The 13,749-nt window shown below is 48.9% G+C and overlaps 1 protein-coding gene and 1 long non-coding RNA gene across 8 annotated transcripts in view; one reads left to right on the top strand and one right to left on the bottom strand.

Moving 5' to 3' along the window:
- LOC135914426 (ATP-binding cassette sub-family C member 3-like) overlaps window positions 1-13,749 on the top strand; it is a 211,213-nt gene that overhangs the window by 181,680 nt on the left and 15,784 nt on the right. For all 7 annotated transcript variants that reach the window (XM_070540018.1, XM_070540019.1, XM_070540020.1 and 4 more), the window contains 4 exons: window positions 613-823; window positions 1,274-1,584; window positions 3,392-3,718; window positions 11,168-11,269. In XM_070540018.1, coding sequence (XP_070396119.1) covers window positions 613-823; window positions 1,274-1,584; window positions 3,392-3,718; window positions 11,168-11,269 — 951 coding nt within the window. The remainder of the gene's footprint in view (window positions 1-612; window positions 824-1,273; window positions 1,585-3,391; window positions 3,719-11,167; window positions 11,270-13,749) is intronic.
- The window catches only part of LOC135914427 (uncharacterized), a 53,670-nt gene that overhangs the window by 13,752 nt on the left and 26,169 nt on the right, over window positions 1-13,749 (bottom strand). The window contains exon 2 of the long non-coding RNA XR_010568308.2: window positions 590-809. This is a non-coding gene — a long non-coding RNA (uncharacterized lncRNA). The remainder of the gene's footprint in view (window positions 1-589; window positions 810-13,749) is intronic.

The raw sequence follows: 13,749 nt of genomic DNA on the forward strand, positions 1-13,749 counted from the left end.
ACTAAGGTGGCTGCACCGTGCCGGACGTTCACGCTTGCGCCTCCACTCATCCGGTAAAACGCCCAGGCCACTTGCGCTTACTGGAATACTGGACTCGCTAAAACTCTCTAATGCGGTTTGACCCCAAAGTAGTGCAGGGGGCATAAGGAAGCCCTAAACATTGTAAGTCTGTGAATTATTTTGACCATCTGTTGTTATTCAGCTCGAACACAATACTGAATGCACGAACATTTTGCGTACTACTCTCCACTACCGAATCTTTCACCGCCACGGTGTTTCTTTGTTAAGCTCAGTCAGGTCAGGTCAAGTCAAGTCAACTCAAGTTGAATAAGTTAGTCACTTTAGTCCAGTGAGTCTGTTCTATAGTCTATTTTAGTCTAGTCGAGTCCGTCAATTCTGGAAAATCAGTTCTGCATAAGCCCTCAAGGTGAAAGAATAATCAGGAAAGGAAAAAAATTGTCATCTAGCCGATTGTAGTCGAAGCTCTAGAGGAAACCCAAAAGTCATTCTAACTGATTTTAGTTTACTCCAGTCAGTCTAGTCTAGTCTGTTGTAGTGTAAACCAGGCAGACAATCAGGCAACCCTTACATGGTCGCTTGCTCTTCTCACAGACCTTCTGGCAGCTTCTCGTGGGCCTCGTCCGTTTCACCCAATGGCCAGCATTAGCGGGAGTTGTCGTGCTAGCAGCTTCAGCCGCGGCCCAGGCAACGCAGCAGCTCTGGATCAAGTCGTGGACGGACGCGTCGACCGCTGACCCCGACGGGGCGATCGGAGCCCGAGGTTACTGGATTGGAGGACTAGTCGGCATCTGCGTCGCCAACGGTGGGCATAACGTGAATATCGCCATCATCATTGTCTCTGCTGACGGGAATCTGTCAGTTTGCTTTCTAATTTCTTGTTTGTATATCTTTACTACATTGTTTCTCAATGTGCTGAAATTGGATGATTCATGATTGAGCATATCAGGCTTTTGTTTTCTGAGAGTGTTTTCAACGTAGCTAGCCTATTACGCTCAGTAAATCAGTAATTCAGTCATTCTCAGCCATTGAATCACTGTAAGCCCGGTCTATTCTGAATTATAATAGTTCGACCTAGTACTCGAATGTAAGCCACTGTATTTTTGTTATGATTGCTAGCTGGCCAGCTTGGATCATGGGCAGTGGCGTGCGCAATGAATGAATGAATGAATGAATGAATGAATGAATGAATGAATGAATGAATGAATGAATGAATGAATGAATAGAAATGTGCACTTGGGCTGTTCTCCCGCAGTGCTGTGCCGCTTGCTTGGCGGTACGCTGCTGGCGGTCACTGCGCGCATCCTGTCCCGCTCCCTGCACCGCGCCATGCTGGAAGGCGTGCTTCGCAGTCCGGTGTCCTTCTTCGACGCGTCGCCCAGGGGCCGGGTGCTGAACCGGTTCGCTGGAGACCTGGACTTCGTGGACGCCGAGTCGTTCATCAGCGGCAAGCAGTGCGTCCAGGGGGCGCTCCTCACCGTCGCCAGCGTGGGCGTGGTCGCTACGCAGGCGCCACTCATAGTGGCGGTCACCGCAGCGGTTGCTGTGCTCACCGCGTCTGGATTTGTGAGTGTCCTACTAGTTGCAAGATTGTGCTATTAATAGCGCGACAGGGGAGGATGAATCGCAGGACATGCAGTTCGGTAGGTAGTTCTTGGAACTAACGGACGTAAAGTTAGCGCACGCCTATAAGTTCGGCACGCGAACGTAGCCAAGCCAAGTGGTCGTAATCAATTACTGTAATCGTAATTCTCGTGCCGTAAAGTCACCACGTCGTTGCTTTCAGGCCGTTATTTGTCGGGTCGTGCTGTTGGTGCAAGCATTTGTTTACGTTTATACAGCAGTGCAAGAGTTGTGCGCGATGTTAATAGTGTTTGGTATAGAGTCGAGGGAACTGCATCGGAAACTTAAAGATGGCGTAACTATTTGTATTTATTATTGTTTCTGTTTACCTTGTCACAAACATTCACTCGCGGTGTAGCAGATTTCATGAGTTTTCCAGCTCTATTCCATGAACTTAATATTTCTTTTTCTGGAACACTAAAGAGGGCGATTAATTTAGACTAGATTGGTCAATTACACATATGCAATACGAAATGTTTGGCACACTAAACTGTGGTTGACGTCTACGTAAGGCGAAACATTCATTGTTTCTGGAGGACGGTTGTATAAATAAAGTAACTGTTGTATAGCACCCGGTTATCTAGAGATTATATACTGTAGTAGTTGCATATTTATAATAAGTCAGACAGAATATTTGTAATGGAAAAATGCAAGATTGAAAGCAGACTAAAATATAGTGACACTTATATAGAGCGGATATCCGGTGTCATACACCCAGTGGCCTCAGGGGCATACACTCAGTAGCACATGCTCAATGACCTTACTGCATGTACCTAGTCGCCTCTGAGGCACTTAGATTTAGACTGCACTATATCGGCGGGATCGGCACACGAAAACGGCGGGATGAGCTCACCCGACGGAATGTGGCTGGCTTGGCAGAAGAGCGCTCCGCATTACAAATGCCGCTGTAACCCTGAGCGGAGTGTTGGTGAGCCACGAAAGACGCAAGCGCGAATGGGAAGCGGTGGGCTCTATCTTGATAATGCCGAACGAGGTCGGCGCGATGTCAAAGATAATTGAAAGCGTTACTCGAGATTAGTTCATGTTTTGTAGATAAAAACTAGGTAACTTGCATTATGAACTAACTGAAGACTGAAGATAGAGATTTTAAGACTTTCGCCGCCAATAAACTGCGCTAGCACGCCAGAGTTTTGTGTATCTGGATCTCACAAGTAAAGCGCGAGGTCACCTTTCTCTCAAACTCCATCTTTTCTACAGAAGCCTACTCTGAGAGTACTCTGAGATTCGTAGGGCCTCGTTTGCGTACCAACACCGTAGGTTTGCCACATACAAGTGGAAAGAAAGTTTTAGCTTTACCTTTCTCTGCGATCAGCCCACTTTATCTCACAAAATACACAAAACAAGAATCTTCAAGGTATGTTTCCCTAAGTGCAATTCGTTTAGTGCTCTTTAGTTTCCCTTTGAGTGTTTCACGGTGGCCGTCTTAATCTGGCAACCTGGCAGTAAAATCAAATAATCGTGTTTAAAGTCCAAAAGGAGCACATCGGCTATGAGACAGGCTGCAGTTGTGGGCTTTTCTGTTAATTCGACCACGTAGACTCTTTTTGGCGTGCACGCAAATCTAACTGCACGAGCGTTTTTGCATGGCGGTTTCATCGGAATGATGATGCCGCGGCTTGCCATAGGTACCGCGTCCTCGTGTGCTGTAGCAGCAGCGCTGCAGACACTGAGCCAGGGCGTCGAGTAATGTGAGACCCTGTTCCAACTTTTCCTTTCCTGTTTTTCGCAGATCATGGCCGTGAGCGTGTCCCACAGCTCGCGTTACGTCGACAGCATCGGCCTGTCGAAGCTGCTGCAGCACATGACCGAGACCCTAGAGTGCTTGAGCAGTGTACGAGCGTACGGCGTCCTGGACCGGTTCCGGCGGCACTTCTTTCGGCTAGACGACATCTGTCTGCGCGGCTACTTTTGCTACTCAGCCTGCTACCGCTTCGCGCGCTCCCTGACGGCGGTGGGAGGCTTCGCAGTCGTCCTGTCCGCCCTGCTGCTCAATACCCTCGGCTCGACCACACCGGATCCCAGCAGCTTGGGACTCGCACTCAGCTCAGCCACGACGGTGAGCGCACCATTTAGTCACGTGGTGCAATGATGCGAGACTCGGCATTAGTTTAGCCGAGTCCTATGTTGGCAGGGGTGGTGCATAGCTAATTCGACGTACTGTGGCGCAGGAGTAAAAAAAAAAAGCGGGGAAAAGAAAAGAAACAGAAAGAGCGCCGAAGGCCGCTCTTTCTTAAAGGGGCCCTGAACCACCCCTCGGGCTTGCTGGAAAGGCATAGCCCGTGGATATATCATATGCTGCTGTGAACATCTCAGCCAAATTTTCCAGTCGTGCGCGGCGCGTGGATCTCACAAGTGGAACGCGAGGTCATCTTTTTCTCAGACTCCCTCTTTTCAATGGAACCCTACTCCTCGCTCTTTTCTGGACACTTTATTCCGTAATATAGCGGATTCTCATACGCGGCTGCTATTGGCCAATAGCCGACATCAATCAAGAACGGTGTTTGGATCAGTGCGCTTCGTTGTGCTGTTACTGTGCATCAGCAGCTATGGGGAAGCACTAAAATTGACTTCAGAGGCAGGAACTTTGCCTCCTTTGCTGCCGAGCATGACATCTGCTGTGTGAATCACGGCGGCCCTACATTTGCTCGAGGCACGACCTATAGTAGCTGCTTGGACTTAACTTCGGTGTCACGACGCCTTGCCTCGAGCATCCAGTGGTTTACGGGCATAGAAATACATGGAAACGACCATATTCCAACATACATAAAGATTAGTGGAGTTGAGCAATGCTCCTCTACAGTCTTGCGTACAGTTGATTGGTCAAGGTTTAAGAAGCATAGGAATTACGCATGTAGGGAAGGCCTTTCACACAATATCGAAGATGCAATCGCATAGGCAATGGAAGCATTAATCTGCTCGCATACAACGTCAGCAAGGCGAACACATTGGGATATAAAACTGGAGAGGCTGCTCGCGGCACGCCGACAGGCGGAGGGAAGGTACCGGCGCACGAAGTCCGTTTTGGATCTGAGGGCTTCACGACGCATACAATAGGCAGCCCAGCATCGTATGGATAAATTGGAAGACAAGCAATGGAAAACTCTGTCTCTTCATCCCCGAAAATCGCTCTCGCACAATGGAGAACGGTTAGGGGTCTTCGCTCATGTCCGCATCAAAGGACGCCATCTGCTGCTGCGGCCCTCTACCAACGCCGCTCGCAGCTTGAAGTGGCTGAAGAGTTCTGCGCACGGGTTGCTGGGACCATGGTCATCATTACTGACTTGGCACTGAATGACATCCCTAAGGCACGTGTACCAGAAATGAACGTGCTATTTTCACTCGAAGAGCTCGACGCTGCGTTGGCGACATCCAGGCGTTGTTCGTCACCAGGACCATGTGGCATCACGTACGCTGCCCTATGCCACCTCGGGCAAGACGCACGTGGTGAGCTGCTCAAATACTACAAGCAGTCTTGGTACAATCGTGTCGTTCTTAAATAACGCAAAATTGAGCCGCTTGATCCCTATTCTGAAACCTGGAAAGTCTCCGCTTGATTTGTGATCATATCGTTGGATTGCGCTTTCGAGTTGCGTCGGCAAAGTGATGAAAAAAACTGTTCTTGCTTTCTTGGAATTGTACCTAGGGCGATTCAACATCTATCCGGACGCTATGGCGGGCTTTCGTCAAGGTCGCTCGTCCATCGACAAGGTCTTTGACATTGTAACCTGGACCCATGAACAGAAAAGCCTCAAGCGCCCATCGGTGGCACTTTTTCTAGATGTCAAAGGAGCATACGACAACGTCGCTCATAAGACCATCCTGAACTAACTTGAGGCAGTGGGAGTTGGTGGCCGGATGTGTCAGTGGATTTGGGACTACTTGACTGAGAGGTACTTTTTCTTACTGACCGAAATCATCCAAACTTCGGAACATTACATCGGCCATGGTGTGCCGCAGGGTGGAGTGTTGAGCCCCATACTGTTCAACCTCGTCCTCGTAGGACTAGCGGAGACATACGCCGACGACATTTGCATCTGGGCCTCTGCGGTGACTCGCCCTCAGGTACGGGCCAGGCTTCAGCGGCCGGCAACCATGACGGTGTCTTATCTCCGAGAACAAGGCCTCGTTGTATCTACCGCAAAGTTCGCATTGGTTGGCTTTACGCGCAAACAAATTCCATGGGGTCCCGTTTCAATCAATGGTCAAGCTGCGTCCTATGGTAAGACGCATGGCTTTCTGGGTGTCATCATTGACCGCAAGCTCTCATAGAGCCCTTACTGCGTCTATCTGAAGAAGTTAGTCGCCATTGCTCAGGTCTTCCAATTTCTATGCGGGGACAACAGGGATACATCAGTCCATTCCATGTTACAGCTGTACAGTGTACTGTTTCTCGGACTCCTATGTTACAGTCTACCACTTTCGTCATGTACACGCAAGACGAACATTCGCGCTTTGGAAAACATACAAAGTCGAGCCCTACGCACGAGTTTAGGGCTGCCTCGGGGTACGTCAACAGCAGCAATAGTTTCCATCACGGGAGACCATATGATCCAGACACACGTAACCGTCGACTCTCTCAGAGCGCACACTCGCCATTTGTCAAGGATCTCCGACCATCACTTAGCCTGCTAACCAGCCGACAGACGTCAAGCGACCTTTTCAAGAGTGATTAGTGCTCATCAAGAGTGCATACCGTCATCTTATACTCCGGCGACGAAACCTTCATCTCCCGTGTGGTGCCTGCGAAAGTCTCAAGTGCATTTTGCTATTCTGGAATGAGAAAAAATGCCTATCATCTATCATCGGCTTTGAAGCAACGGACACTCCTATTACTGCACCAGACATATCATGACCGCATACATATATATATATATATATATATATATATATATATATATATATATATATATATATATATATATATATATATATATATATATATATATACCAACAGTTCGATTTCACCTACCAGCTCAAATACTGCATTCGTCGTTCGAATAACCAGGTTACAATTCAATTCAAATTGTCACACATGACTACATCTACATCGGCAGAACTTGCAGCTCCCCATGCCGCTATGACGTACGTCACCGAAGAGCCGACAGAGAAATGGGTCGTATTTTGTGACTCTAAGGTAGCTCTTCACAATATCACGCCTGCGTTACATCACAGAATTTACGAGCAGATTATATCTGACATCAGGGAAGTACACCACCATGCTCTGGAAACAGGGCACAACATTATCTTTAAATAATTCCCTGCTCACTGTGGCATCGTCGGCAACAATATTGCTGAAAGGGCTGCCCGGTCTGACCAGGAAAACAACCAGACGCGTCCAGTACCTTTGGCGAGGTTGGACCCTGCCAGGAAACTTCGCCTGCTTGCAGGCAAAAAGTCGCAAGATTTTTGGAGTTCAAGTGCCTTCAATTGCCGATCGCATAAACTGGACCCCATGCTACGGCTACGACTGCCATCTCGCCTTTGCCGCAGCGCAACAACGTTGCTGTGCCACTTGTGGCTTGGAGTGGCGCTCACGAATGCGTACTACAATCGGATGGGAATGGCCAAGAGCCCGGTGTGCGATTCCTGCAGGTGCGAGGAAACCATCGAGCACCTATTGTATACCTGCCCTCGTTACGACGTACAACGCCTCTCTATGCGGACACTTTAAACCAACTGGACTCAAGACCGTTCTCCTAGTCAAAGATACTTGGACCGTGGCCACAGCCGTCATTGGCACGAAGAGCGATTCGCGCACTTGTACACTACTTGAAGTGTACCGGCTTAAAAGACCGTTTATAGTGTCCTTTAGCATCCTCCCACACGCACTCAGTACTCTCTCTCTCTCTTCCTCCTGCTATTCTCCTTTGTGTAGGGTAGCAAACCGGGCGCTCGTCTGGTTGACCTCCCTGCTTTTCCTGTCCTTGCTCTCTCTCTCTCTTTATTGACGCAGTTTGATAAACAGGCCCAAGTAGGCGAAACTATCCTTTCGAATTTCGATAACAACTACGCACTTCCGGAAGAAGCCGACTATCGTCTGCTCACGCTCGGCCGCGGCCACCTGCGTAGGAATTAAACTTTAGCCGAGCTACTTAACGGTGCCGCAGCCGTCAGGTCTCGCTAATTTCGACTAGTGTGGAACACTGAACTAGCCTCGAACCACGCAATACTTAAAGTCAGACCACACGAACGCTTGCCAAGGCGCGCTCACTCCTGGCCACTCCTGGTTATAGAGGCCTTGGCAGACTTCGCTTCATATATAGTTATCGAGGTATTGATAGCGCTTCGAAAATGCGCAACTTGGATGCCGCTACTATCCGTTGGCCAAGCTGGTGCAGGACAAAGCTGATCCGCACCGCATATCTCAGCCACGCCGGGGCATATGAGCGCGAGCGCGCGCTCTAGCCCTGTCGTGCACAAAGCAAACGCTGCTGATGCGTGTGGCTTGCGGTCTCCTACGCAGCGCAGATACCGCGGCCATCGCGGGGTGTCGCGACGAGTCCACTGGCTGAGCGCACCTAGGCTCGCTGAGGACAACCGCGTTTGGCTACGTTTGGGGCCCCGTAGGCGCCGAAATCACAAGTAGTCGCGTCTACGTGAACGTCGAAAATCAAATTTGAACTGTGCGACACGGTGACTTTCCGTAGGCGGAGCGTTGTGGGCATGCCCCGCTCCACCGTAGCCTTTGCAGTCCAAGGCATTGAAGAAGGAACGGGAGCACAGCAAACGGGATCATACGCGACCTTTGAATGCCAATACCTCCGCTTCTACGGAGTGCGCTGAAGTAGATATTGCGGAAAGCATTTTTGAAATAGCCTAATTTAACTTCATATTGATCTCTCCACCCTCTGAAAAGTGATTCACGGCCCCTTTGATTCGAATCGTTCTTAATTTGCCTCTTAATAGGCCATGAGACTGGGGAGCTGTTTTAGCTGGCCGCAGACAACAAGGTGTGTTCATTGGCGTTGTCAGGTTAGCCACGTAACCTTGCCGATCCTCATGTATCTGCAGCCTATCTGTAGCAGCTATACATACATCTTCGATGTGGCATATGTACAGCATATCTAGCGGCGTTTGTAATCTTCTCAATGAGACGGGGTCTTTCAGTCATAGGATTCGCACTTGATTATTTTTCAAACTCTCACAGCAGCTTATGTTTCGACTGAGGGTCAGAAGATTAATTCTGATTTACCAGGTGTAACCGCTGAGCGTCATATTGGCCACTTTGTTTTCTCTTGGGCCTGACAATGTAAAACTATTCCAATATGTTTTTATGCCAATTTCGTGACGTCAAATTCACGCAACAGTTGACGCAAGCATCGGGCTGTGACCCGCAGCGGTGTCTGAACAGCCCAGTCAAACGCCCTCCTGCTTTATAGGAGGTCCTTTTTATTTGCTTTCAAAACGAATAACATTGCCTACATTGAGCGGGTTTTCTTACCTAATTGTCTGACAAGAGGTAAGGAGCAAGCACAAGTGGAGAGGGTTTCAACGGGGCCGAGCCAGTGCGCTGAAGATAGATAAACGGATGAATAGGGAGGAGCCGGCGTCTGCGATAGGTCCGCTTTCTCTTACTTAGCTTGCGGTGACTTGTGTGAAATCGTGGCGGCCTGCAGCGGACAGTTAAAAATGCCGCTAAAACAGATCCTGAGCAAAGAACAGTTGATAGAGTGATGTCGTATACGAGCTGAAAGGACTCGATAACGTTATACGGCCACGCAAGGTGTTTTACTATACGCAAATAAACCCGTGCTGTAAGAGTTGTCGGACGATCTCGCCGCTGCCACCATTTGCAAGGGTTGAAGGTCGTAGGGAGGAACTTGGGAGGAACTAGGCATACAAGGTTTATTTACAAATATACATTAGAACAAGGGATACATTCGACAGTCTAGCGTGTCTCCCTAATGGAGCACGCAAGACGAAGCTTACAGCATACGAGCACGATCACAGAGCATACAGATCACGAGCACGATTACGAGCACATAGCTCACGAGCACACTGACGAGCACGATGACGAGCACACCCTAGCAGCCGACAAACAGCTGCTTATAAACACTCCGCGCTCCCTAGATCCCTAGGTGAGGGAAACGTTCGAGGCATCGTAGCCGAGCCGCCTTTGAGCAGGAGGGCTTACACACACACGTACGCACTTTGGATTCCCAGAACCCGAGTTGAGCTCGTCCTCGTAGCCAGGTGGTCACACCTGACCCCAGCCGGCGCCTCTAAATTCCAGAGCTGCCTTTCTCCTGTAGTCGCCACGATTGTCAACAGATTGCGACAAATCCTGGGGCCCGAGGTAAACGTATCACAAAGCACCCTTTTGTTAGGGAAGCTCTTCTTGCTGCAGAGAGACCACAAAGACCCGGCAAATCAACTAAACATACACGCGGCACCAAACGTGGCGAGCCCTGCTGCCGTCGCTGATTCTCCGAACGAGGCGCATGGTGGATTAACGCTGCCGTAGTCTCCAGTTCTCCGAAGGAAGTTCATGGTCGGTTAGCGCTGTCGTCCTCGCCGGTTGTCTGAAGGGCGCCACCACCGCGGGTCGATCGAAGCACGTGCAGCGGGCTGAAATAGATTTGCAGAGCAGTACCCCTGCAGGCCGATCGTAACAATGCTCTTCGGCAGGTGCGAGTAGCCAGTGGCTGAGTGATCGGCGACAGTCATCTTCTATTCCTTTCGGAACGGGGCAGTCTCCGGCTATTCAGAAAAAAGTCCAGTTTTGTTCGACATATTGCATATTTAACGCGTAAACGTCACTTTTACGCAATTAGGTTTTCCGGTTCTGCGACATCAAGTGACAGACAGGCTAAGTAGGTGCAGCCTGACCGGTTGTGACCAATAGCAGGGAGTTAATGGCGAAAAGGCGTCGAATCAGAAATAATTATTTTTCTTATGTTCGGTAGAATCGGGCATAATCAGTTTGTACACGTCATGGAAGATTGGGAGCTATCGCGGTTTTCGTGACGTCGCATGATATACAGGCGAAGTGGGGGTGGTCCAAAAAGTTATTGACCAATCGCGGAGCACTGATTGCAGAATTGGAATAGAAGAGTTTGGAATAGCTTTACGTTATACCGCCGAAGAAATGTGAGTCTTGTTTCATTGAATAACTACTCAGGTCTTTGTTATGCGGCTCATCGATGTGTGCTCGAGTATTTTATTTCGGACCGCCAAATGTTTGAAGCGGAACAAATATGAGCAGTTTTCTGAGTTGGTGTGACGGCATTCATTGGAGCTAAAGGACGGCAGGCAAAGGCGCGAAGTAGTACACGACAGAACCTCTTGTTTCGTGTCCCGCTTGCTGTTACTTTTGTTTTCTTTCCCCTCCTCTTACCCTCATCCCAACCGCTCCGTCCTAGAAAAAAAGAGAGGGAAGCAGATATCTTTGGATGGAGTATCCCTATACGAGGGAGAAATCCCTATTCCTTATAGAATTGTGCCGTTTAGCGTGAGAAAGTGCGTGACGTTTGGAACTGCTTCAATGTTATCTCGCCCTCGACAGGTCCCGCTGGCACTAATGAGCCTGTGCATGATGCTCTTCTGCACGCTACTGATGGCGGTTTCGTTCGAGCGGTGCCTGGAGTACTCGGAACTCCCACCGGAGGTAAATGCATCTTTACTTCACCATATCTGGGTGCTTTGGCTACAAAAGCAAGGAATTTCAGAGTGGGTAGATATCTATGGATGGATGGATGGAAAAATGTTATTGAGGTCCATCAGAACGTGGAGTAGCGCGTAGCGGGCCGCTCCCACGCCGGGACGGAAAGGCCTAGCCTCTCCGCCACGTCGCGTGCCCGTTGTACTGCCCATAGTTGGACTTCAAAATCGGGACTGCGTAGGGCAGCCTCCCACTTGGACGGTGCAACATCTCCGTCACCCTGTAACGCGGTGAACCGCCAGAGCATGTGATCTAAGTTGGCGAAGTCTGAGCAAAACGCGCGAGCGTGTGTCGTTTTAATTTCGGGATAGATCCGGTGGACGAGTGCGGGGCTAGGGTATGCCCCGAATGGCAAGAGTGTCAATGCCTGAGGCCTGTTTAATTTACTGTGTGGCGGTGGATAATTCCTCCTCCCCAGATAAAAGTACCTTGTGAGTTCGTTGTACCACACAGGGGGACCCCTCTTTCCGGAACCTCTGTCATATTATTTTACATTTCGCTGGTGGCTGTTTTCAACCACATTGTCACTTTCCATAAAGAAAGCAACAAATTCCCAATAAAGAAAGGCGTCAGGCAGGGAAATACGATCTCTCCAGTGCCATTCACAGCGTGTTTACAGGAGGTATTCAGAGACCCGGATTGGGAAGAACTGGGGATAAGAGTTAATGGGGAATAACTTGCGATTCGCCGATGATATTGCCTTGCTTAGTAACTCAGGGGACCAATTGCAATGCATGCTCACTGACCTGGAGAGGCAAAGCAGAAGAGTGGGTCTAAAAATTAATCTGCAGAAAACTAAAATAATGTTTAACAGTATCGGAAGAGAACAGCAATTTACAATAGGCAGCGAGGCACTGGAAGTCGTAAGAGAATACATCTATTTAGGGCAGGTACTGATGGCGGATCCGTGTCATGAGACGGAAATAATCACAAGAATAAGAATGGGCTGGGGTGCGTTTGGCAGGCATTCTCATATCATGAACAGCAGCTTGCCACTATCCCTCAAGAGAAAAGTGTATAATAGCTTTGCCTTGCCAGTACTCACCTGCGGGGCAGAAACCTGGAGGCTTACGAAAGGGTTCTACTCAAATTGAGGACGACGCAACGATCTATGGAAAGAAGAATGATAGGTGGAACGTTAAGGTATAAGAAAATAGCAGATTGGGTGAGGGAACCAACGCGAGTTAATGACATCTTAGTTGAAATCAAGAAAAAGAAATGGACATGGGCAGGACATGTAATGAGGAGGGAAGATAACCGATTGTCATTAAGGGTTATGGACTGGATCCCAAGGGAAGGGAAGCGTATAGCAGGCGGCGGCAGAAAGTTAGGTGGGCGGATGAGATTAAGAAGTTTGCAGGGACGGCATGGCCACAATTAGTACATGACCGGGGTAGTTGGAGAAGTATGGGAGAGGCCTTTTCCCTGCAGTGGGCGTAACCAGGCTGATGATGATGATGATGTCACTGTTATCAAGCATGGTACTGCATATGACTCGCATCATCATCATCATCATCGTCATCTCTTATGACCACTGCAAGGAAGGCCTCCCCGCGAATTTCCTAGTTTCATTGCCCCACCTAGTCTTCAATCCTCGACTGCGCTTACGCATATAACTTACGCATTGCATGACCTGCCCAGCTCCATTTTTTTCGCTTAATGTCGATTAAAATACCAGTCATACCCATTTGCTCTCTGATCCAAACCGCTCTCTTTCTTTTTCTTAACGTTATGCCTAGCATTCTTCTTTCCATTGCTATTTGCACGGTCCTTAACTAGGTCTCCAGCTTCTTTTGTCAGTCTCCAAGTTTCTGCCCCATATGTCAGCACCCGTAAAACGCACTGACCGTGCACCTTCCTTTTCAATGATAATGGCAAGCTTTCAGTCAGGAGCTGACAATATCTGCCGTGTGCACTGCGACCTTTTATCCTTCTGTAAATTTTCTTCTCATAATTGGGGTTCCCTGTGAGTAATTGACCTAGGTAAACGCTCTCCTTCGCTCACTCTAGAGGCCGACAGGCGATCCTGAACTCTTGTTCCCTTGTCCGGCTATTCATCATTTTCTTTGTCTTCTGCATATTAATCTTCGACCCCACTCTTAGACTCTTTCTGTTAAGGTCCTTAATCATTTATTGTAACTCGTCTCCAGCGTTGCTGAATAGGAAAATGTCATCTGCGAACGAAGGTTGCTGAGATATTCGCCGTTTATCCTTAATCCTAAGCCATCCCACCTACTGTACTGAAAAAAGAATAACTTTGTTGCGGATTCTATGTCGTAGAGGTCTTGCCCACTCGCATTACGCGTTCAACGCGAATGCTTTTGTGTGTTTTCGAGTATAAGCGAACACGAGCAATTATCCTGGAATGTACGGTGATAAATGCATGAACAGCGGGCGGACGCGACCTGTGAGTTCAGATTTTGGCA

This window comes from Dermacentor albipictus, chromosome 6, assembly GCF_038994185.2.
Source record: "Dermacentor albipictus isolate Rhodes 1998 colony chromosome 6, USDA_Dalb.pri_finalv2, whole genome shotgun sequence".
NCBI lineage: Eukaryota > Metazoa > Arthropoda > Arachnida > Ixodida > Ixodidae > Dermacentor > Dermacentor albipictus.